This window comes from Triturus cristatus, chromosome 4_2, assembly GCF_964204655.1.
Source record: "Triturus cristatus chromosome 4_2, aTriCri1.1, whole genome shotgun sequence".
NCBI lineage: Eukaryota > Metazoa > Chordata > Amphibia > Caudata > Salamandridae > Triturus > Triturus cristatus.
Window position 1 is genome coordinate 379,724,612 of NC_140586.1, and position 25,763 is coordinate 379,750,374.

Consider the following 25,763-nt stretch of genomic DNA (forward strand, 5'->3'; position numbering starts at 1 on the left):
ACAGCCCAAAACAGGATCTAAAAGTGCAGACAGCGAGTCCAAATCCCAGGTCTCTTTGACTGTATAAAAGTCAGACCCACTGACCCACTTTTCTTGTTTTCAGTTCTAAATTCTCTTCAACCAAGAAAGTGAGTGCTCCATTGAGTACTCGGGGGACTACTGTGCAACCAGAGCTGGTGTCTACCTGTCAGTTAGTCTCCCAGAGGGGAAGGGACATCACCTGGAGTATGGCCTTGTTGGAAGAACTTGAACCTCTTACCTGAAGTGCCCTGAAGCAAACCTGTGTCGAGGGAAGGAGCAGATTGATTCTAATGATGGTGATCAAGAGTATTTCCCTTGTGGCAGATTTATTTGCAGGTGTCTTTGCTGTAGTGCCCAGGCACCCTATTCTAGTAGTAGAGTGAATAGGAGGGAAGGGGTTGAGTCCCATTGACTCAAATATGGAAGACTTGCTTCTGGGCCCGAAACGTATGCCTAAGTGAACAGGTTCTATCATCTGTCCGTACTTTCTTTCATCACATGATCTCATTCGTTAGGTCCTCCAAGAATCTAGGTGTTCTGAATGTCGTGATTTCAGCAAGAAATGTCTTCAGAAGCTCACTATCTCCTTTCTTCATCAACTTAGATAAATCAATCCATTTACTTCCTAAAGTCTCTAAAGTATCCCACATCCTAGTTTGAGAATAGTAGAAGTGAGCCAATACCATCTTTGCTGGGCTCCTCAGGTACCAGCTCGATTGTCATCAACGATTTAGTGCAGTTCGTCGGCTGAGTGAGCTCTGTCTTATTGTGACTTAAGTTTAACCAGTTACGGTTCACATGGTACTTGATAACTATATTTTTTTTTAAAGTTACTGGGAACTGCATAGTGAAGTAGTGATCAATGGTGCTTTATGCAGTGGCACCACAGCTCAAGTGGCACAACAGCCGTTTGACTATTAGTAAACTAATGAACATTGGGTTGATCGAAGCCATGTACTTCACTATCTCTGATTCGGCTGCCGTTATTCTGGCAGGCATTTTAGTATATAACCCCCCCAAGGCTTCAGCCTCTTCTCTGTTGCCACTGATTCATCAGATAGCGGATCTTTCCCTTAAACACCCGCACTTCATAGTTCTCGGTGATTTAAATCTACATGTTGATAACCCGTCCTGCTCCCAGGCGACTCAGCTATTAGACACTCTACAGGGTTTAAACCTGACCCAATTAGTCCAGGGCCCGACGCACGTTGCAGGTCATACTCTTGATTTAATCTTTTCTAATCATCCTGCTATCACTGTCCATTCCCCCCTCCCTCTCACCTGGTCAGACCACTATTTCATCTCATTTGAACTCACCTTCCCCGCGACTTCTGGTCCGGGGGCGCCTGACAGGGTGTATAGGAGAAAATGGCATAAAGTCACCTGCTCGGCATTGGATCCTTTTTTTACATATCAACCTGACTCTCTGTCCACAGATGTCGATGCTAGTGTGGCTCAGCTCAATTCTGCTTTATTGCTGTCCATCGATGCTATTGCTCCTATTCAACCTATTACTTCCGCCAGACTCCGCCCTGCTGCCCCCTGGTTTTCCCCTGCCCTTCGTGCTGAAAAGAGTCGGTGTAAAAAATTAGAACGTAACTGGCGGCAAACTTATGATCCAGAGGCAAAAATTGTTTATAAATCTGCTTTAAAAAACTTCTCTAAATTAAAGAAATCTACGATGAGAGATTTCTTTGCCCTACAAATTAAGAACGCTGACAACTCGTCTAAAACCCTCTTTAAGATTGTAAAGGACTTTGTGAAACCCCCTGCCATGGTGCCTCAGAATTCCTCTAGCCAGGCTTTGTGTAACGGTCTGTCGGATTATTTTCAAGATAAAATCGCCAACATTACGTCTGCCTTCCCTACGGTGCTGACCCCCTATATCTCTGGTGTCAACGACACTCCAAGACCATCGATGATGGCTTTTAAAGAACTTACCACTGAGTCTGCACTTAGTCTGCTTACCCAGTGTAAGTCAGGCTCCCCTCTTGATCCCGTCCCTGCTAAAATCATGAGCAATCTGGCTCCTTTGTTGGTCAGTCCATTTCTCTCTATTTGGAACTTATCGCTGTGCTCGGGCCAGTTCCCGTCTGTTTGGAAGGAGGCCCTATTAGTTCCCATTTTGAAGAAAGTGGATGCGGATCCGACACAATTTTGTAACTATCGCCCAATTTCCCTTCTTCCCAAACCGGCGAAGGTCCTGGAAAAGGCTGTGCAGTTACAACTAGCAGAATATTTAGAAACCAACTCATTGCTGCATGACTCACAGTCAGGATTTAGAACTGGTTTCAGCACTGAGACTGCTCTATTAGAAGTATCTGATACGATCCGTGAGTGTGTGAATAGGGGCGAGGAGGCCATGTTGGTCCTCCTCGACCTATCCGCCGCTTTTGACACGGTATCCCACGAAATGTTACTGGATCGCCTGTTGCAGTTTGGATTGGGAGGCTCTGCTCTATCTTGGATTGCCTCCTTCCTTACCGGTCGTACTCAGAAAGTTCTTCTTAAACCGTTTGAATCAGAGGGTAAACCCCTCACATGTGGGGTGCCTCAGGGCTCTGCACTCAGCCCACTATTCTTTAATGTTTATCTTGCACCTCTGGCTGAGTTAGTGGAGTCTTGGGGTATTAGGGTGATCTCCTACGCTGACGATACTCAGCTTATGTTTTCTTTTAGAGATCACTCAGACTCCAGCTTCGCCAGCTTTCGCAAGTGTTTAAGCAACATATGTTCTTGGATGTCTGTTAATCATCTCAGACTCAACACTGATAAGACGGAGGTCCTATTCTTTAATCAGAAAACCATCCCTTCTGCCACTCTGTGGTGGCCGTCTGTGCTCAACCCCCCTCCCTCCCCTGTTCTAACAGCGCGTAACCTGGGCTTTCAATTTGACAACGCTCTTTCCTGTAAGGCTCAAATTAGTAAGGTTACGGCAGCCTGCTTTGGGAAGTTGCGTATGATTAGAAAGATCTTCCCATACCTGCCTTTGGATGCTCGTAGAACTGTCATTCATGCCCTGATCACATCACATCTGGATTACGCTAATAGTCTTTATGCCGGTGCCCCCATGTACCTTATTGAACGTCTTCAGATTGTTCAGAATGCGGCGGCAAGACTAATTGGTAATATCCCCTATCGTCAGTCGGTTGCGTTCTATCGAAAAAAGTTACACTGGCTCCCCATTTCCCGCCGCATCCAGTTCAAGATGCTGACTCTTGCCTTTCGTGCCCTCAATGGGTCAGGCCCAGGTTACTTGAGAAAGAGACTCGTGCTTCTCCAATCAGCCAGATCTTTGCGTTCAAATAATCTACGCCTTCTCACGGTTCCTCGCTTCCGTCGCTCTAGAATGGGCGGCAGAGCTTTTACCGTAATGACGGCCAAACTTTGGAACAGCCTACCACTTGATCTTAGGTTTCTTCCTTCAGAATCTCTTTTCCGTAGCAAATTGAAAACCTGGCTGTTCACCTCTTCTTAACTGTTTCTCTCTGAGCATATGGTCTACAGCGCCGGGACACCCCCGTTGGGGGTAGCCGCGCGCTTTATAAGCTTCTTAAATAAAATAAATAAAATAAATAAAAGGGGGTAAAGAGTTCACTGCCCCGACTACGGCTGACTTTACTATTCAACCATGAATTAGGGTGTCCATTTCCTGTTCTCGCATTAAGGCCCAAGCTCCCACTACACCCACGATACTGCAGTTGAGTTTCAGCAGCACAGGTCTGAAATCCTATGCTGAACAACAAGAGCAAATCAGGAAGGTGCTTCAAATACACGCCCACTCAGAGTTGAACAGTAGTAACTCTTCACAGTCACAATCATTACGCTTCAGCCACCTATACATATGTCCTGTAACGGTTTTGTTTAAATGTATCCAATTGTTTTGTATGCACTGGCTTCTGGATAGAAACCACTTCGCAGCACTAGTTTGATGCAACATATCAAGTCCACATTAGGAGTCACTCCATGCCTGGCGGTGAATGCAGGTGGACCTGGGCGAAGCGTCCTCTGTAACATCAGTCACAGCTCTGTTAGAGATGTGACTGCATATGAACGGTCTTTCCTAATAGTAGTTGTCCAGCGGTTTAGGCCAAGACAGTTTTGTCATATAACAGTTATGTTACAGAATGGCCCACTTGGTCAAAGCAAATGTCTAGCCTGACATTGACCAAGTGGCAAAATCTCAAAAACAATATGGGGCAACCAGGTGTCCCTAGGAACCTGGGTGAATATCCAATATACTGAGCAGTAGTTCCCTTGGGGGAAACTCCAAGCTTACGCTTCGTAGGCAACAGTAAAAAAGTAATATGGTTGATTATTATGAAAAGCAATTGTTTTATGGTTGCACATAGATCTATCCATATATGTATATATATATATATATATACTGCTTCCCACTCCAAACGAAGAGGTAGAGGCCACTCGGGGAATGATGCTGAGAAAACTTTATTCAGTACAGCTCACGCATAATGCATTTCGGCCGTCATGGCCTTCCTCAAATGCCGCTGTGATCAAGGTGCAGCTCCTCCCCCGCTTTTCAATACTCAGAGGTCACCCCCATTGGCGGAAGTCCATTGACCGGTGGTCACTGCTAGCAACTGAACTGTGGTTCTTGAAAAATACTACAGTTCCCAAGATGCTGTTTTTCGGGTAAGTGTTGCTAGGGGGGACTCTCGAAAATAAAGCCTCAGTAGGTGCCAATAATTGTAAGAAAAGCGTTTTTAGAGTTCTTGAGCCCTTGACAAGTTGAATTCACAATTTTCCTTGCATCCCCTTCAATGCTCCAACCAAGTCCTGCAAGTGTCTGCCGGGCCGAGAGTCACGATTTCAGTAAACCTGACAACCTCGTTAAGTAATGATCCGCTGTGCGCAGCAGCCCATGGCATGATTAGCAGTTCCTGGCGGGCCGGAGTGAAGTCAATACCTTGACAAAAAAAAAATACTGCCGTAGCAGACGATGCCAGTGAAAACTCCAGCCTCTTGATGGAACAGAGCCTCCAACGCGCCTCTGGCAGGCACGACAACATTAACTGCTTCCCACTCCAAACGAAGAGGTAGAGGCCACTCGGGGAATGATGCTGAGAAAACTTTATTCAGTACAGCTCACGCATAATGCATTTCGGCCGTCATGGCCTTCCTCAAATGCCGCTGTGATCAAGGTGCAGCTCCTCCCCCGCTTTTCAATACTCAGAGGTCACCCCCATTGGCGGAAGTCCATTTACCGGTGGTCACTGCTAGCAACTGCACTGTGGTTCTTGAAAAATACTACAGTTCCCAAGATTTGTTTTTTGGGTAAGTGTTGCTAGGGGGGACTCTCGAAAATAAAGCCTCAGTAGATGCCAATAATTGTAAGAAAAGCGTTTTTAGAGTTCTTGAGCCCTTGACAAGTTGAATTCACAATTTTCCTCGCATCCCCTTCAATGCTCCAACCAAGTCCTGCAAGTGTCTGCCGGGCCGAGAGTCACGATTTCAGTAAACCTGACAACCTCGTTAATATATATATATTATCTACTGGCGGTCGCCAGTAGATAGTTATAGTTAGGACCGAGTTCCCATAGAAAATCTGAAAATTCTATTTTGAATACCTTTGGCGCCGGTTGACTTATCTTCGTGAATTTTTCAAAACTAATAGGGCGCTCCGCTCAGCTCCTACCCTGAAAGTCTCGGGGAGATTCGTTAAGCGGGGGCTGAGAAAAAAGGGGGATCCCAAAACGCGTTTTCCCCATGCATTTTCCCATAGGACCTTTAGTCGAAGGTACAGCCCGAACGGCTGAACAGAATTACTTGAAATTTGGCAAAGAGGTAGTCCTCAGGTCAGGCATGTGCCTTTTGCATATATGGTGTCAATCTGTTCAGTAGTTCCTGAGAAAAGTAAAATCACATATATATCTGGGCGGAGCCTAACCACACATCTCACCGTGAGATCTGATTGGCTGTCAGCACTTCATCCAAGAAGTGTTGGCAGCCATCTTGGGACCAATATACATGATAGCACCTCATTACAAAGCATTGCAGTTAATAGAAGGTTTTAAGACTTTAGTTACATTATAAATCATTTGTTGATGGTACCATACTCCTTTTAGGAATTGTGGTGTGTTCTATGGTGATTTTACCATGTGAAAAAGCCTTCTGCTGTGATATCATGAATCATGTTTGAGAGAAAACTATTTTCTCATGCTTTTCCCACAGAGGTTTGGAAGGTGATCTATAAGCTAAACTGAGAGCATATTTTCTGTAAATTCACATTATCTTTCTCAGTCATGTGAGAATGAAGTCTGACATTCGCAGTAAAACATGAACATCCAACAAGGGCAGAGACTGTCAGTTGATTCCTTTGTGTTCTACTGCAGCTTCCCAGAGTGTTCTAAAGAACAACTAGAGCGCTAACAGTCCTACTTATGACAAACGTATGGCACATCTGAAGCCATCTTGGTTGAAATAAAGTGGTAACTCTTAAAACATTTAATTTACAAAGGAACAAAATGAGGGGGTTCATTTTGCCATAGAAATTATGATTAGTTCTGCAGAAAGAAAAATTAGGGCACATTTTGACTTCTCAATTCCTCTTCTATTTCATTAAAAAATTCTGACATGCAGACTGAAACATGGACTTTGAATACCAGCAGCAGACTTCCCTGGTGAGCAGTAGTTTTACTACAGTGATCTAATGAGCAACTAGAGGGCTAACATTCAGAATTTATGGCAAATGTGTGACACATCTGAATGCCTTCTTGATGGAACCAAAATAAAAAACTGAAAGTATTCCCACTGAGGAGACTGCAGTAAATGAGGAAATTAGGAAACTTCATAACAAATAAATCTCCCAAGATGGCCACCAGAGACAAAAGAGCCCAAATGCAGCACAAATATCACCTAGATGTAGCCCACATGTAGCCCAATGACAGAAGTGTGCAAAACACTTATTTTTTGTGTATTTGCAGTATTATATAGTGCAGACTTGTCAGGTATTGGAGTGCTTTACATGAGCATTGGTTACATCACACAAGATCAAATTCATTTTGGTTGTAGACATGGGGAGATTACATGATTTGACCAGAATCACAGAATGTTGAGCTGAAGCAGAAACTCCAACCTGGTTCCCCAGTTGCAAAGTCTGCAGCTCTGGAAGTAACACCACATCCTCTCCCCTAGGTGCAACATTTAATCAAGTGGTCAACTGGATAAAAAAACATAAAGATTACAAATAATTTAAAAGTTCTTTGTCGCTATTTGAAAACTCAGAAAATATGTCCTCATTTTAGTTTTTTAGAGCACTAACCATAATTTTGATGCAAATAAGACCCTCTCATGTATGTAATTTCTAAAGGAAATACTCTAGGTATTACAGTTTTGATTACATCACGATGGCGTCTAGCGTTCCACACTTTTGTAATAAATATAGAATGTTAGCAATCTAGTTGTTCATTGGGATACTGTTGAGAGGCAGAGACCAGGGGCACGGACTCTGAAAATTGAAGGCAGGTAGGAGAGTGCAGATGCAACAATTTGACCACACTGGGCAGGCAGGAAGGGCAGTGGCAGCACAACAGACTATGGAGGGCAGTGGAAAGGGGGGCAGGGGCAACAAACCAACAATACAGGACTGGCAAGGGAGGCTGTGGCAATATAATAGACCATTGTGGGCAGAAGGAAGAGGCAGTGGTAGTACAACCATACATGCCAATAGACCCGTTTCAGCCAGGAAACGTCCAATGTTTTTAAGCTCAAATGGTCTTTATTTGATCTGTCTCCTGTCTACAATCTCCTCTTTTTCCATGTAACTCAAAGGGGAAAATCAATACCCCAGTTTTTTTTCAAAATCTCCCTCTTACCAAGTTCAAAATGTTCGCAAGTATGGTACATTGGATCATGGTAGGCAGGAGGAATTGGGATAGGGACATGGACTCGGATAACAGAGGACAGGAGGGACATGGAGAGGTGCACCAAACTGACCCTACAGGGCAGGCATCAGGGTTTGCAGCAGCACAATACACCACACAGCGCATGCGGGACGGAAGTGCAGCACAACAATCCATAGAAAGCAATAGGGAGGGGACAGGACCATGCACATGGACAACAGAGAACAGAGGGGAAAGAGGCAATGGTAGCTAGCTGACCATAATGGACAGACAGGAGAGAAAGCTGCAGCATAACAGACCATAAAGGGCAGGAGGGGCGGATCAGGGGCATTACAATGGAACAGACAAGCCAGGAGGGAGGGAATAGGGGTCTGCACATGGAAACAGAGGGCTGGGGGCAAGGCAGGAGCAGCAAGATGACCATGGAGGTTGGGCACTAGAAACAAGACACACCATGGAGAGCAACAATGAGACTATGATGGCATACACACAGATCATGGAGGGAAGGTGGGAGGGGGTCAGGGGCAGCTAGCTGACCACACAGGGAAGGTGGGAGGGGCCATGGCAGCACAGAAGACCATGCATGGCAAGCGGGAGGGTTAGTGGCAGCACAATGGCTATGATGGGCAAGAAGGAGGGTGCAGGGGCATGCATAAAGGACCATGGAGGATAGAAGGGAGGGTCAGGACCTGGGCACAGACAAGAGAGTTCAGGGGAAGGGGCCTCACAACAGACCGCACGGGGCAGGCAGGAGGAGCAGTTGCAGTACAACAGACCAGGGAGGGCAGAAGGGTGTGGCAGTAAAATGAACCATGGAGGACAGGAGGAAGGGGATAGGGGCATGGCATGTGGACAGGCAGGGTGGAGGTGGCAGGGACAGGTTACAGTCATCTGACAATGCTAGGCAGGTGGGAGGGGAGTGCAGCTCAACAGAACACTCAGAGTGGATAGGAGTGGCAGGTCCATGGAACATGGTGGGCAAAAAGGATGGAGCAGGGGCATGCACAAAGAGGGCAGGGGGAAGGAGAATAGGGGCAGCAAGCTAAGCACAGAGGCTAAGCAGGAGGTCAATGATGGGCCATAGACTTGGGCAATGGAGGGCAGGAGGAGTGGACTGGTACATCATGCTAAATGGAGGGCAGTGGCAGCACATCAGACCATGCATGGCAGGAGGGAGGAGGCTAGTCCGTGGATTCAGACAACAGAGGATAGGGAGGAGGTGGATGGGACAGCAAGCTAACTGTTCAGAGAAGGTGGGTATTAGGAACTTTATTGTTTTTAAAATGTGTGTCTGTGCGAACTACTTAAAATATGAACAAGTATGCAGCATAATCTCACTTTTATTCAGGAAGAAGAGGACGTTTGTGACTGTGACTCCGAGCTTACTTGGCAGAAACACCCCCTGACCCTCCACCCCATCGCAAAATGTAATGCCCGTGAAAAGGGTAGGTGGACGCAGTGTTATATAGAACATAGTCCTGGGAGCACGATTGAAAATAAACTAGATATAGTATATGGTATAAACTATGCACCAAAAAGTGTGATATAAGATGAACCGGGGCGTGAAATATAATATGCAATACATTGTGTGCAATGACAGATTCATTGGAGAGCGCGAGATAGCACAGGCACTAGCGTGTGCTATGCGATATGCGCCTTGGAGTGTAACATGCACAGGGCAGTGTTGTGTAACCTAACTAGTCTCTAAAGTTGTAATATAAAATATGTGCTGGGGAGTGTAACGTTGCATATGCACTGTGACAAAGATATGGATCCCAGATTGTAATATATGTGGCATAGCACTGTGCGTTATAACATAGGCATCGAGGAAGGCACGTTAGATGGGGCAATATAACCCGTGTGAAGGCAAGTGTGGTATGACATATTCACGGGGTGGTGTTACAGTGCACATGGGCTAGAGAGTGTCATAGCATACGCACTGGCTGGTGAAATACAACACAGAGGTGTGAGGCACTCGGCGGGCACTGGTGGGTGTAACACAGCATTGGGCTCAGCCAGGAGCACGCTGTGACTCTCAAGTGAGGTTCGTCTCCTTTCCAGAGAGTAAAATAAAAAGTATTACACATCCGGCGGTGGATGTGTGTTTTATTAACCGTGAGGGGGGTTTCTTGCATAGTTTGGTCGAATTTTTGTCGAATCCCCTTTGAATGGCTTGGTGTGCGTGTATATTAAATGTGCCCGTCAATAGCTACCCATGTTTGTATAAATAAACGCCAAGGGTGTCTACTTGGAGAGTACCCACCGGCGGGGTCACCGGGATTAGGCACGGTAGGGCGTCAGACACGTCAGAGCTTCACTAGCGGTGTAAATACATTCCATGTGGATTCATTCTATGCATAGTCGCCTTTTAATGAATATCACGCAAATCGTCATGGTGATAGGTACATACGGTTTGTCCAGCATGTCCTAGGTGTTTCTATAAATATATATTTTTTTAAAATAATAAAAAGCAAAGGCCGGCCCCGGGAGATGGGGTCCCCAGGGCCATAAGTGGCCTGAGGAGGGGGGCAACGCAGCCCCCTCCTAAAGAATTAAAAAAAAAAAAAAGGCCATGACCTTGGGAGGGCCAAATTAATTTTTTTCAACAAAAAAAGTTAGGGTGCAGGCCCTGTGGGATAGGGTCTCCAGGGCCAGTAAATTAGAAACAGAAGGGGGGCCACACAGCCCTCCTTCTTAAAAAAATATAATAAATAAAAGACCGGCATCGCGCCGGAGGCCACGCCCCCTCCTTGCAGCACTCTGCAAACGCGCCCCCTGGCCAGTTGTAAGTTGGGGAATTAATTCCCCTCAATACTGAGGGTTCCTGAGGGCCAACTAGCCCAACAGGTATCTCCAGTATGCGCCAGGGAGCTGCGTTGCAGACAGGTGTTCTGAGGCCACGCCCCTTTTTTCACCTCTATGCAACGCAGCTCTGTGGCGCTTACTGGAGGTACCTAGTGGGCTAGTTTGACCCTAGGGACCCTTAGGATTCAAGGGGACTTAGTCTTTCAACTTAGAACGGCCACAGGGCGCGTTTACACAGTGGTGAAGGGAGGGGACGGGGACTGAGGTGACGTGTGCAAACACGCCCTGTGGTGCATTCTAAGTTGGGGAAATAATTCCCTTTCAATCCTGAGGGACCCTGGGGGCCAACTAGCCCACCAGGTGCTTCCAGTAAGCGCCACTGCTCTGCGTTGCAGAGAGGTGGTGCAGGCTGTGCCCCTTTTTACACCTCTCTGCAATGGCGCCTACTGGACGTACCTAGTGGGCTATTTTGCCCCTAGGGATCCTCAGGATTCAAGGGGACTTAATCTCCCAACTTAAAAAACGGCCACAGGGCGTGTTTACACAGTGGGGAAGGGAGGGGACGGGGCCTGAGGTGACGTGTGCAAACACGCCCTATGGCGCGTTTTAAGTTGGGGAAATAATTCCTCTTCAATCCTAAGGGCCCCTGGGGGCTAACTAGCCCACCAGGTGCTTCCAGTAAGCGCCACTGAGCTGCGTTGCAGAGAGGTGGTCCAGGCCGTGCCACTTTTTACACCTCTCTGCAACGCAGCTCTGTGGCGCTTACTGGAGGTACCTAGTGGGCTAGTTGGACCCTAGGGACCCTCAGGATTCAAATGAACTTAATCTCCCAACAAAAAACGGCCACAGGGCGTGTTTACACAGTGGTGAAGGGAGGGGACGGGGCCTGAGTTAACGTGTGCAAACAAGCCCTGTGGTGCGTTTTAAGTTGGGGAAATAATTCCTCTTCAATCCTGAGGGACCTTGGGGGCCAACTAGCCCACCAGGTGCTTCCAGTACGCGCCACTGCGCTGCGTTGCAGAGAGGTGGTCTAGGCCGTGCCCCGTTTTACATCTCTCTGCAGCGCAGCTCTGTGGCGCTTACTGGAGGTACCTACTGGTCTAGTTGGACCCTAGGGACCCTCAGGATTCAAGGGGACTTAATCTCCCAACTTAAAACGACCACAGGGCGTGTTTACACAGTGGGGAAGTGAGGGGATGGGGCCTGAGGTGACGTGTGCAAACACACCCTGTGGCACGTTTTAAGAGGTAGTTTTAATCCCCTGCCCTATTATATACTAGTGGCTTACAGAGGAGGTCATGCTGATCACAGGGGGACCCCAACGCATAGTGTTCCCTAGTGTATGTAGGTGTTTTCACTGTATTCTGAGTGTCTTTTAACATAGCACTGGCTCTAGGACTGGTTAGTCAGACTCAGTTACCACCAGTATCCGTCTGAAAAAGTTGAGGGTACAGGATGATTTTGCAACAAGGCTTCTTTCTACTCTTCTGTTTGTTCTTTCTGCACGTTATCCTTCTTCCTGCACTTTTCTTCGTCTTTGAGGACTTCTGTTGCTTCTTTCTGCATTTCTTTTTTTTCTTTCTGTGCGTTTTTTCTTCTTTCTTCACATGTCCTATCTCTGTAGGCATAGTTAGAAATTAGCGTTTAAAAAACCTTTGAAATTCACTGAAAAAACCATAGGTTTCAGGCACGTTATAGTTAGGAATTAGCATTTAAAAAACCTTAGAAATTCACTGAAAAAACCATAGGTTTCAGGGGCGTTATAGTTAGCTGGACTTTTCACTCATACAAAACCATTGAAATTCCCCCGTTATAGTTAGTTCAGCTAACTATAACTCGCGCGCCCACAATGCACTGCTGATGACGTCACATATTACATCACTCATGACATGGTCAGTGACATCACTCATGACATCACTGATGACATCTCAAATGACATCACTGATGACATCATCCTTGCTGATAGAGTGGCAGACCTCCTCTCCCCCTAATATAACCTTTGATACACACATTCATAAATAGAAACTAAAATTTTCAAAACAATTGACATACCAATAGCAGTTACAACAACCTATTCAGTAATTCTAAGATCCACATACACATCCACTCATTCACCAACAGTCCTATACAGTCACTCATACATGTACTCACTCATCATATGTACTCATACACCTATACATCCAGTTACACAACGCCACTCATCCATAGAGTTACTCACACTCATAGTCACTCATGCTAATAAAGAATCAAACTTCCATTTACTTGCATATACAGTTATACACACACCACCACACTTACTTCTACAGAAACTTACACATACTTAGTCTTTTAAACAATCACTTATAGAAACACATACTTATTCATACAGGAACTCTTTCAATCTCTCACTCTCACATATACTCACTTATATACACCAATAGTCACATATACTAGTTTCAAACATATGTAGTTACTCATAAAGACACTATTGAGACAGTCATTCACTCACTAACACACCCATGCACCCACTCATCCACCCATACAGTCCTGCACACATGCTGTCTTCAACACAAACAGTGAGTCACTCATTCATGCACCTATGCACTACGTAATACCCCCCTCCGAACCATACAGACACTCAGACACTCATACTGATACTCAAAAAACCAACTAATAACCTATATAGACACTCATGTAGCTACTCACCAACCCATGCAGCCACTTATACACAAAGTGAGAGACTGATACGGATATTTACATATTTAAACATTACTCACTAAGCAATGTATTCACTAAGATACACTTAATCAGTCAGTTATACAATCAATTATACCCATTTATTCTTCCATCGACCTTGAGATATACATATATAAAACATATGTAATTTTCAGAAAAACACACATTCACTGGATGATGTCATCAGTGATGTCATCAGTGATGTCATCAGTGATCACTGACCATGTCATGAGTGATGTAATATGTGACGTCATCAGCAGTACATTGTGGGCGCGCGAGTTATAGTTAGCTGAACTAACTATAACGGGGGAATTTCAATGGTTTTGTACGAGTGAAAAGTCCAGCTAACTATAACGCCCCTGAAACCTATGGTTTTTTCAGTGAATTTCTAAGGTTTTTTAAATGCTAATTCCTAACTATAACGTGCCTGAAACCTATGGTTTTTTCAGTGAATATATATATATATACACACACACATACATACATCAACAATATAAGTAATACAAAAGTACAAAAATGTAGGTGCTCCAAACAGACGGCACAGTGATCTTGATCGTGATTGGTGAAGGATAGTGAACAATAGTACACAGTAATACATAAAACCAGAAATGATGACTTAAAGTCTTAATGTTCTTTCGGAATCTAGACTCATAATGGCCAGACAGGTTAAAAAAAGTGGCAACATTGTCCAACCTAAAGATAGTCTCCTTAAATGTTAAAGGGCTCAACCACCCAGTCAAAAGGAAAAAAATACTGCACTACCTAGCTAAAACTAAAGCAGATATCTTCCTCCTGCAGGAGACCTGATTATCCCTTGACGATGCAGAACGGATTAGGTCGAGATGGGTTGGACAGATGGCCTGCTCTCCAGCTGTAGGGAAGAAACGGGGTGTGATCACTCTGTTAAATAGGAACTCCAAAATAAATATAGAAGACCAAGATAGCGACGATGAGGGGAGAATACTGTTGACACACTTGAAAAGGGGGGAAGTAAACATCCATGTACTCAACATCTACGTTCCAAACGCTGATGACTCCTATTTCTGGGTGAGCATCTCTAAAAGGTTGGAGGCAATCCCACAAAACGACCTAAACAGGGAAGGCAGGTGACTTCAATTTGGCGCGAGACTACACTTTAGACAGACAATCTCAGTGCCACTCACTCCCCCCAAGCGCACACAACATACTACGGAATTTATGTACCAGATTTAATCTTAAAGACACATGGCGGCTACAACACCCGGACACAAGAGACTACGCGTTTTACTCCAACCCACACAATTCATACAGCAGAATAGATTACATTCTAATCACAGGAACACACACCCACTTAATAGAACACACGGACATAGCCACGAGAACTGTCTCAGACCATTCCTGCATTAGTCTACTGTTGTGTGGGCGGCACAATGAGGACCATCCACGTAGATGGAGATTTAACACTGATGTCTTGTCAGACCAAACCAACAGAATCAAAATAGAGGAGGCCATTAAGGAATATATTAGCTTTAATGACACTGTAGGCACCGATCCTAAAACCATGTGGGACGCATTAAAAACCACAATTAGGGGGACAATCATGGACATTAAAGCCAAGATGAACAGAAATGCGAAGGCACAGTTGCGTCAACTAGAGAAGGACATACAAAGATTAGAGGCAATCCATATCTCAGACCCAAAGAACGTAGGTGCACTTACAGAACTCACAAAGAAGAAATATGAATTCAAACAAAGTTAAAGCAATAAACCTATGCAAAGCTAATAAAGCGGGGAAGATCCTGGCCTCTTACCTAAAACACAAACAGAGACAGCATACCATCTCATCAATCACAGACTCACAAAATATCTCACACACAAGACACACAGAAATACTTCGGACATTTAGTGAATTTTATCAAGACCTCTATAAAAAAGACCTAACGCTAGAAGAAAATGGCTGTACTGAGTACCTAAACAGACTAAATCTCCCAAAGTTAACACCAGAAGAAACACACACCCTAGATAGGGAGATAAGCTCCACTGAAATCGAGATGGCAGTCAAGTACCTTAGAGCTAACAAGGCACTCGGGCCAGATGGATACACAGCCGCCTTTTAAAAGACATTCTTAACTCACTTACAACCCACTATGAAAAAAGTTTTTAACTACTGCGAAGGGGCGGGGATGGTCTCACAGACCATGTCCGAAGCTAATATTATAGTTATCCCCAAAGAAGGCAAAAACGCTCAGTTACCCCAAAATTACAGGCCTATCTCTCTGATTAACGTTGATTGCAAGATATACGCAAAAATCCTGGCATCAAGACTTAATAAGGTACTGCCTCAATTGATAGGTAACTCACAAGTTGGCTTTCTCAAGACACGCACGTCACATGATAACACCAGACTCCTATGCCATATACTAGATAATGCCGCCAAGTCCTACAAACCAGCTGTGACCATCACACTAGACGCAGAGAAGGCATTTGATAGGGTATCGTGGCACTTCCTAGAACAGTGCATGCGGGCCTTCAACCTGGGGAACTCCTTCATGCGGAAAGTAATGGCACTATACGTAAAGTCCACTGCCCGTATCGTAGTCAATGGGGCGGTCTCAGAGCCCTTCACCCTACAGTGAGGTACAAGGCAAGGTTGCCCCCTGTCCCCCTCACTGTTCCTGCTAGCTCTTGAGCCTCTGATTAAGGATATAGAGGCCAATGAAGAGATGAAAGGGATCACCATCAACGAGGCCACAATCAAACTAGCCGCATACGCATATGACATTCTCATTGTCACAGAGAGCCCTAAATCCTCTATCACGGCCCTCATGGACTCCATAGACAGGTACTCGGTCCTCTCAGGCTATAAACTCAATAAAAACAAGTCAGAATGCAAACCACTCAACATACACATCACAAAAGACATACTGGGGGACTCGGGCCTTGCCTGGCAAACCAATTTCATAAAATACCTGGGTATATACTTTGGGACTGATCTTAAAAGCACACTAGAACAAACTGAAAAACTAATGTTGGACAAGATAAAGGTGCTGCTGGAAGGCTGGTCACCCAAATTCATTACTTGGTGGGGAAGGATAGAGCCAGTAAAGATGATGGTCACCCCTATGGTCAACTACCTGGCAAATATGCTCCCTCTAGTACTCACAGACGATTTCCATCGCAAAATAGACAAGCTGCTGAATAACTTCATCTGACGAGATAAAAAAGCAAGGATAAGCCTTAAAAAACTAAGACTGGGAAAAACTCTGGGGGGGTTAAACCTAGCGGACTTTAAAACCTTCCAAACAGCCTTCTTGGCAAAAAAGGGGAGCTACTGGATCCTGCCCGACCAGGAGTACACTCCAGTATGGCTGAGATTGGAGAGAGCCATACTAAATAACCTTGCGCCCTTAGCACTATTAACAACCAACAAACATTCACTAACAACAAACCCAATACTCAAAAATACCAGAAACGCTCTACTAAAGGTGGACCAGAAGAAGGAACACAGCAAAAAAAAAAAAAATCGAAATGGGAATCTCTGTGGGCAAACGTTAGAATAAAATACAGGTGCAAGCCGCTCTCGATCAACTTGTGGGGGAAAACGGGGATCTCCCACCATATACATCTTGAAGAGGGAGGGAATCCCATCACTTTCAATATGCTAAAAAACAAACATAATCTACCAGGCATAGAACTATATACTTTTCTAAAAATCAAAACAGCACTGACCAAAGCGAAACTTTCCAATACCAAGCCATCAATCTTCCAGTATATGTCCAACCTTAATAAATTAGGCCACCAGGTATCACACCTCTACAGACTCCTAAGGTCCAGCCCAACCAAAATCAATGAAAAGACACGCAAATACTGGGAGTCCCAGCTTAGAGAATCACTTAGCAAAAATGAGATTCAGACGCTATGGTCCTCCCCCACACAAAGCAAGATATCCCCGGTACTATCACAGACAAAGTACTGGACACTACACAAAATCTACCTAACCCCAGCGCGTTTGGCGGCCCTGGGACTGAACCACAATGACCAGTGCTGGAACTGCAACAATGGAAAAGGGGACCTGGCCCATCTCATATACTATTGCCCAAAAGTCAAGGCATTCTGGGAGAAGATATTTGCCTTTTTAAACAATATGCTAGGTTGTTCACTTAAAACTGAGTTTGCCACCCTAGTAACTGCTTTCATTAGGACAGATGCAGACACCCAACAAGACAGAGACCTACTCGACCTCCTTCTAACTGCAGGAATAAAAATGGTACTCAATAACTGGAAAGACACCTCCAAGGCAAAGTTTAAAGGATGGCTCAACTGGGTGACATACCTTAGGGGAGCGGATACAGTGGCCCTACGAGATTCACCATGGAGACAGCCCGACAGGAAAATGTGGGCAACCCTGGACAAATACCTAGACCCGTATGATCCGCCCTGAATAGGACCAGTAGAACTATCCGGATAGCAACCCACATTAGACAATAGCGAACACGCTAACTCTCACTCTATGCCATCCTCTCTCTCTCTTACTCTGGCCCCCTGTCCCTATCCCTCTCTGTTCTTTCTATGAACCATAAGAGTGCAGTGGGTGGAAGATAGCCAAAATAGGCTAATTGTAACTTAACCTACACAGCCAAAGTGGGCGACCCTGTAACAACAAGCGATGCAGAGTGCATGTTAATCGATTAATTGTTTTATGTATGTGTTATGTTATATGTTATATGTGATGGGTTTTGGGGAGAAAAAACAAAATCTTAATTAAAATCTACTGAAATAAAAAATAAAAAAAAGTGGCAACATTAACCAAGAGTTCACAAAACGCTGTAACATTAGGGAAATGTAAAGTTATCCATCGAGTCAAAGGATTGTTAACATACTGTTTGAGTCTTTTTTAGGCTCACCTGTGAGAAGCTCAGCCGGAAAAAAAAACAGTTTAACTATGCTTAGTATGATAAATGAAATCATATGTTTTTGCTGTGCTAACATCTCGTGGGGAAGAGTTGTCTTCCCAGTGAGTCATGGCTTCCCTTTGACTCTGGTAAGCCCAAATGATTGTACTCAAGGCCGCTCTTGCTGGTGTTGACAGAATGGCTGGCTGCAGGATTTGCATTGTGTAATCTTGAGAATAAACTACTAACATATGTTTCATTCTTAACAAACTTAAAGGGCTGAATTTAAGGGCCAGCAGACAGCTTTTCCTGGACTTACCCACTTTATAGCAAAGCTGAGTTAACAGGGTGTTAGCATTTTGCTCGGCGAATCTGGGGCAATTATATCTTACCCTGTATGGGCAACAATTAGCCTTACTTTCTTCTAATTGCCCTGGAGTTACAACGCTCAAACCCTGGAGTGCATTGTTGTGTTTTCTTTACTTATACCTGTTCTTCTGTAAATGCTTTTGACCTGACTGTGTGAAGCTGTGCGCTATTGCTAAAAAAAAATCCAGGCATTTTATGGCTTGCCTCATAGAGAATGAAGCCAACATGTTTTGCTCCAATCTCGGCCTGCAATAGAAGAAACTTTGCATTAGTAAAAGTGCAAAGAGGGCACTGGCCTTTCTATTTATACTAAACGTATATGAATATTGCATGACTATTCCCCTTGTATTCCCATTTTAGATATTTCGGGGCCAATTCTTACAGGCATGTAAGAGTACATAGTAGAGTCGTCTAGGAGTACTCTTTTATGTACTCTTACATGTCAGAGTACTCCATGGGTACTCTTAAACGCGCTTTTATGTGCTTTGTGAGTGTCAGCTTGTCTGAGTTGACCATGTGATAATAGCCACACAAGCTGTAGTGCCTGTGATGTCACAGGAGAATGTTGAGGCTGGTGGAAAGAGTCGCATGAATCTGGTAGTGAGAGAAGCAGGAAGCGCAGGACTTGTCTGGACACTTCTCATGAGAAGGCCTTCCTGCAGAGAAACTACTCTAGAGTAGGTCTTCTCTTAAAGGACTGTCTTTGAGGCTCCAATGGTTAGCATGGAATAGACACGAGAATGCTGCTGTCACACCTGAATAGGTAGAGCCACAACGCTACATTGCTAAGTCACTGATGTGAGAAGGAAACCCTATTATCTAAGGATTTTAGGTACATTACTAAGATCCATATAAGCATTACTGTTCTAATGAAAACACGAAGAGCCTGATTACAGGTTTGGCAGATGGGTTAGTCCATCACAAACGTGACAGACATCCCGTCGCCGTATTAAGAATTCCAAATATAATGGAACTCGTAGTAGGGCAGACGAGATATCCATCACGTTTGTGATGGAATAACTCATCCGCCAAACTCGTGATCAGGCTCTTGGTGACAACAACTTGCAGCAGGTAAGATAGATGGGTGAACGAGTCTGAGAGCTCTACTAAAGGAACGGTGAACCATAGTACCTTATGCAGAATCAGGAAGGGCTTACAAACAACATTATTTAGATACTGCACTAGCAAAAAGGTAGCTCATAGGAATGGTTAGGTACATTCTAAAATATCATGCAGCTGGTAAAGATAGCCTTCCATCTGTTCTACAATAAAGCAGACTGCCCTGTGACAAAGAGGGACAATGTGATATTGCATTAGGGCGTGCCTAGTCCCATTCAATATATGCAGAAAACGTAGTAACCTCCTTTCCCCCACAGGTTAATGGCAATCATGATTTAAAATGCTGAAAAAATCAGGAGGTCTCCTACCCTGTGGTACGAGTCCCCACCCAAGGTGCAGGAAGTCAATATTTGAAGAGTTGGAAGAAGCATGATGACTTTCGCTGGGCCACAGTGGAACTGGCAACGTGGTTTGATAAATAATAAAAGAATATTTACCAGATCATGATCGAGTGATTGTCCGGTATGGCGCTAGCCAGGATCTTTTGATTTTGCTAAAATTATATCTATAATGTACTTACTTCAAAGAACTTTCAGCTATCCCTCTTCATCTATTGGCCCGTTATTGTGCCATTCACCTTTTATTTCCATCAACTACAGCATATGGCATGAGCAAAGAGTCAGCCTACTTCCATCATTGCCTAACTTCACTGGGAATGTCAGTTTTTTCCAATTTGCAAACACATCCACACTCAAAGTAGTTCCCCTCTGTGCCAGGGGCTACTATGGCAGTAGGGGCTTTCTGAGACCAAAAACATATTTTTTCTATTAACTTACATATTATTTTGATTGACAAGGGCCCAGCAGCTTTCACAATAATAAACTTTTGCAACAAGCATGACAAAAAAAGCACTGAGAAAGCGCGAAGGAATGCCAGACCTGTTGGCTTTGCCAATGCTTGTTTGAAATGGTTCGAATAGCCCCAGACTCGCAAAGATATATAAAATCATACCGGTGTAAAGTTCACTCTGATGTCCCGTAAATCATCTTAAAACCTGATCGGTTGTTAAGAAAATGTGAGTGTAAAAAGTCCTCTCCTGGTTTCAATATAGTAGTGAGGGGCCATTCTGTCATGGCAGCCATACACCAGAGAGCACTGTCCGGACTAATATCTGTGAAAATTGAGATGGTTAAAGAGAAATAACGAAAAACAATGCAAGGCTGCATGCTGCCCTGAGACATTGATGCACATAAAAACATGATTTAGTGCAAAATCTACACCCATTCAAAAATCTCCAAGACCGATGGGGGGGGGGGGATGGCATGGATTGGAGGCTTATGAGCTGAAATGTATGGTTCTAGTGAATCATGGCCCAGCAGACCAGCTGTAACTGGTTTACATTTAATCAATGAACTAAATTGCAATTGTGTACCTAACGCGAAGTGTGGCATTATCTGTGGCCGAGTTTGTATGCAGCAGAACTGTTAGTGGGAACGGCTCTGGGCATTCAGCTACTTGTCTTAGGCAGAGTGGAGGCACTAGAAGAAACACATTCAATGCACACTCATGCTGTTTCAAGTAGCTGCCATGTGGTGCAGCCATGCAAAAAAGGCAGCACTCCTGTTATTTAGTTGGAAGGGCACTGCAAGGGGCAATACATTTGAAGAAGTCAGGTTGCTAATCTTTACTTCTCTGAGAATGTTTAAACCCCCTGTGATGAAGTTCCCTTCGAAAACGACACCGACCATTCCAAGATGGCCGCCGCCGAAGAGCAACCCAGAAGCGAAGTCGACGCTATAGCGTCTGGTCGGGGCTATGCGAACGAGCCAGTTAAAAGACTCGTACAACAGGTGAAGGGCGCCCCAGGAGAATCGGAGCCAGAGGAGGACGCGGCCGAAGCCGAACAGGACGACCGGGGAAACTCGACCACTTGGAGGACGACGGGAGGAACAGAGGAGCCGGAAGCCGGAGGAACCGATCAAGGACCCAGCGCCGGGGACACAGCAAGGGAAAACAGCTCCAGGAGCTCTGCGCCCGGGACCACTGCACTCCCCGACGAGAAGGCTTGGTCTCCCAACACCACGGCCCTGGAGGGTCGTGGCCCGAGGCAAGTACCTACAATCCAGTCGGGGCTTGTTCAGGGGCTGTGGGCTCGTCTAAGGGGACGTCACTAAAGGTCACCACTTGTTTCCCCCACGTTAGGCACAAACACTAGGGACTGATGACGGTACACTTGCCCCCCCCCCCCTTTTATGCTGCTTCATACTTGTAGAAGCCTAAACCCAGTTTTGTTCTCCGTTTCTTTTTTTGGGTCCACGCTCACCTATCACCAATCGGAGCTGGGAGGAGAGCAAGAGAGAGAGACGAGGAGTCTGACATGGAGGACCCCACACCTGTGTTATTGCCACACTCTGTTGACCTATTGCCTAACTTGTTGAACCAATAAACAAACGAAGAACAACAGCAACCCATAGACTACCTGGGAGTACTTTGAGGATAAGGATGGGAGGGAGTAACGGAAGGCCAAGGGTTCCCACACCACACCCCCTTCTTCTGTTACCAGTTCAGTACTGTAGCATTTCATGCCTGACACAAAGAAAGAAGAAGGACAGTGCTTTAAACCCACAATACCCATCACAGGGGAATACTGAATGAGTTCAACTCCATCTAAAGAAGGGGAGGGGAAAGGAAGGGAGGAGAGGAGAGAAGAGGGGAGAAGAGGAGAGGGGAGGGGATGCGGAGGGCAAGGGAGGGGAATTGGGAGGGGTGGAGAGAAAAGGAGAGATGAGATGAGGTTTAGATTTAGAGGTAAGTGAGAAGAGGATGAGGCCTAACGGCTAGAGCGGTTGACCTCGGAGCTGGGGAACCGGTTTCGAGTCTCGGCAGGGACGCTTGACATCCTGCGATTCTGGGCAAATCACTTAATCGCCCCCAAAAATTAAATGTGTCTGTCTGTAACGCAACTGGTGGTCATGTAAAGCGCTCTGATAACTTCGGGTCTAGTTCGCGCTATATAAAACTCCCCAAAAAAGGGGGAAGGAAAGTATTGAAACAAGGGGGTGAGGCTAGGCGCTAATGGAGGAAGCAGTACCAATTAGTTTATACAACTACATTTTTGTACATGCTGAAAACATACCTGGCAGGCACTGGCATGTGTAGTTCCCATTGGTATCGTGACAGGTTCCATTATTGTAACATGGCTGTGACCAACACAGCGGTATTAACGTTTCACAGTGCAAACCCATGAATCCAGTACTTAAACAGTCACAACTGTACCTGGAACAAAAATAAACATATATTAAGTCGCATAGTAAAATAACAATTACTCATAAATACTTTAGGCCAGTGAACACGTTTCTATCAGAATCCTTTATACCACACAACAATTACCTTCTTGAATCACAAACAATTTAAAAATGTTCTTTGGTAAAGTTAACTCTTTTTTAGAGCGAATTTCAGAATTTTATGGATTTCAAAAATAATTCTAGCTTTCAAGGAGTACCCATACACATACACCTTAATACATTCAGAAATATTAAAATTGTAAATTTCCGAATGGTAAAGTGTAATGGGTAGGTGCATTTGCTAACTTTCTTTTGTGCCTTAAGTGTTTTTTGAATACCTTAAAACTTGTGCATTTATGGTAGTCCAGAAATATTCTTACATTGCCCCAACCTGGTGGGCCAATGGACAGTCCAGTTAATGACATTGTATTTTCTAGACTGTCTGTTGCTGACAAAATTGGGGTTTGAAGTAATATTAATTTGTGTGTGCCCTGACTCAAAATTCTGCTCTTCTCCGCAGCAGCAAATACTGTTCAGTGGTCCCTTTTGCCAAAGGGGTATCCAGCCTCATGGAACTCTTGTTGAGTACAGCCTCCAGGTTCGTCCTGCTGCTGATTTTCAACTTCCAAAAACCAAAAAAGAGACTAAGTCCGAATGTAGAAATCTTCACTGCAACTTCATCCAGCCGCTCCCTTACGACGATGCCTACTCCTCGGACACCATCTTCAGCCATCCCCACGGAACTTTACCATCTCAGACAACTTTTTTGCTGACATTTATTCTAAGTCCGAGGGTAAGCACCGACAGGGCCCAATCCACCTTTCGTACCCAATCTGCAATATTTGTTGACTTTGACTTGGTTTTACATGACTAGATGTCCACGGTTGGAGCTTTGATCTTTTAGGTGCTAGTTTTCACTTTAAACTTCAAAAATTCATAACTCTGGTTCCACTAATTGGATTTTTGTCAGCTTGATGTCAAATAATGGAATAAAATGTACTATATTGTGCTAAATTGGTGTGGCATTTTTGTTGTGTTGTCTTTTAACTTTATTTCTGCTTGTGTGCTGCATAAACATGTTACACATTGGCTCTATGTTAAGCCTGACTGCTTTGTTCCATGCTACCAGAAGGTTAAGAGCAGCTTAATTTAGTGACTTTAGTGGTTTACCCTGACAGGGTTTGGGGCTGTCGCTTGAGCATGGATAACATCCCCCTCAATCAACAACCCGATTTCTAATAGGAGGTTTGCGCTTTTTCCCATTCCTGAATCCGATGCATATAAGTGGTTGGTTTTAGTACTTCAGTGCTTCACAACCACAGTCCTAAGAAGCTCTGTTCTACTGGGAATCTTTGCAACTCTTGCTTTGTAAGACAACCCAATGCAGTCTCAAAGAACATCTATTTGAAACCTTCTGTCCCAGAGGACCGAAGTCTTCAATCTTCGGCCCCTCAATTTGGGACACTACTCAGCTTATGCAGATTGAACTTTGTTCAGCTGCAACTTTTCTGACAAAAAAGGCATTAACCAAGTTGAATCTCATCTTCTCTCATATCTTTGAAGAGGTGGCATGGCCTCTGAACCTCCCCATGCACAACATTTCAAAAACTAGAGAGGACTTGAATGAAGCTCAGCATTCCAACGTGTCAGCATGCCCCAGATATTTGTACTCTAGCAGAATGCACTTTGAATCAGCGTTCACCCCTAGAGTCATGTTAAGACCAATAAAATAGTCATTATCAGTGGGAAATCACTGAATAAAAAACAATGGTGATGTATGGCATGCTTGGACAAGTCACAACCACAAGGAATCACTCATCCCCCCCTTCACATCAATTGTATTTTGCCCTCTAAAACGCAGACTTAAAAGTTTAGAACACTTTGATCATGGTCTTCTTAAGAGTGAGGTTGATTTTCAGAGTCAGATTTCATTGAAAGGCAATCAGTTCCTCAACTTGTTATTCCTCTTGGCGTCAGATTCCTTCTTGAATCACTTCAAAGTCAAACTGAAGCTCATAAAATTGTCTCTTCTTTGCTCGATGGATTAACTCTGGGCCCTCTTAATAATTTTGTAGCCAGTTCTGGCAGTGGCATAACAAAACTTGAGGAGCCCCCCGCAAAGTACATGGGGGGGGCCTATGCTCCAGACCCAGTCAGGAGCTCTTAGGCCTGGGGTCCACCAACCGTGCACAGTGCCGGAGGGGACCCCTGGAGCTCGGGCTTCCCTCAGCACCTCGGAGGCTAATGTTACGCCACTTAGTTCTGGAAATTGAATCCTATGACGTTGTATTTTGAAGTGCCCGTGAAGCAGTGCTTAATTTGTACTGGTAGTTTCCGATGCTCAGCACCGGCACTTAATTGTCAGCACCGGCTCTAGTGACAATCCACCACGTGGTGGCGCTGTCTTTTTTTAAATTTTGAGATGAGCACAACAACCGTGTTTATTAAGTCAAAATACATTGGAAATTAATAGTACTAGCCTCTCATCCCATAATTATAGCTGTGTGTGGCCTGAAATAGTTGGAATTGTCACACTTGCAGGAGTGCAATGGTTAGGTGTTATGTTGGTACTGCCATTGGCAGCGCTGGCAGGGTATGTTATGTTATGTTAGGTTGGTTTTATAAGGCGCACAGCTACCCAACAAGGGTTTCCCAGCGCCGGCCTGAAGGAAAGAAAAGAAGCAGAGAAAGTAAAGATTACTGATTAAACAACCAAGTCTTTAAAAGTTTACGAAAGTTTGCATATATTGTTTCACAGCGAAGTGCTATGGGGAGAGAGT

General features: G+C 44.7%; 1 protein-coding gene across 4 annotated transcripts in view; it reads right to left on the reverse strand.

Annotated features, from left to right (window-relative positions):
* CRB1 (crumbs cell polarity complex component 1) overlaps nucleotides 1-25,763 on the reverse strand; it is an 828,623-nt gene that overhangs the window by 489,598 nt on the left and 313,262 nt on the right. For 3 of the 4 annotated variants that reach the window (XM_085601839.1, XM_085601837.1, XM_085601840.1), the window contains exon 4: nucleotides 22,836-22,975. In XM_085601839.1, coding sequence (XP_085457965.1) covers nucleotides 22,836-22,975 — 140 coding nt within the window. The remainder of the gene's footprint in view (nucleotides 1-22,835; nucleotides 22,976-25,763) is intronic. The other variant, XM_085601838.1, reaches the window with a different exon arrangement.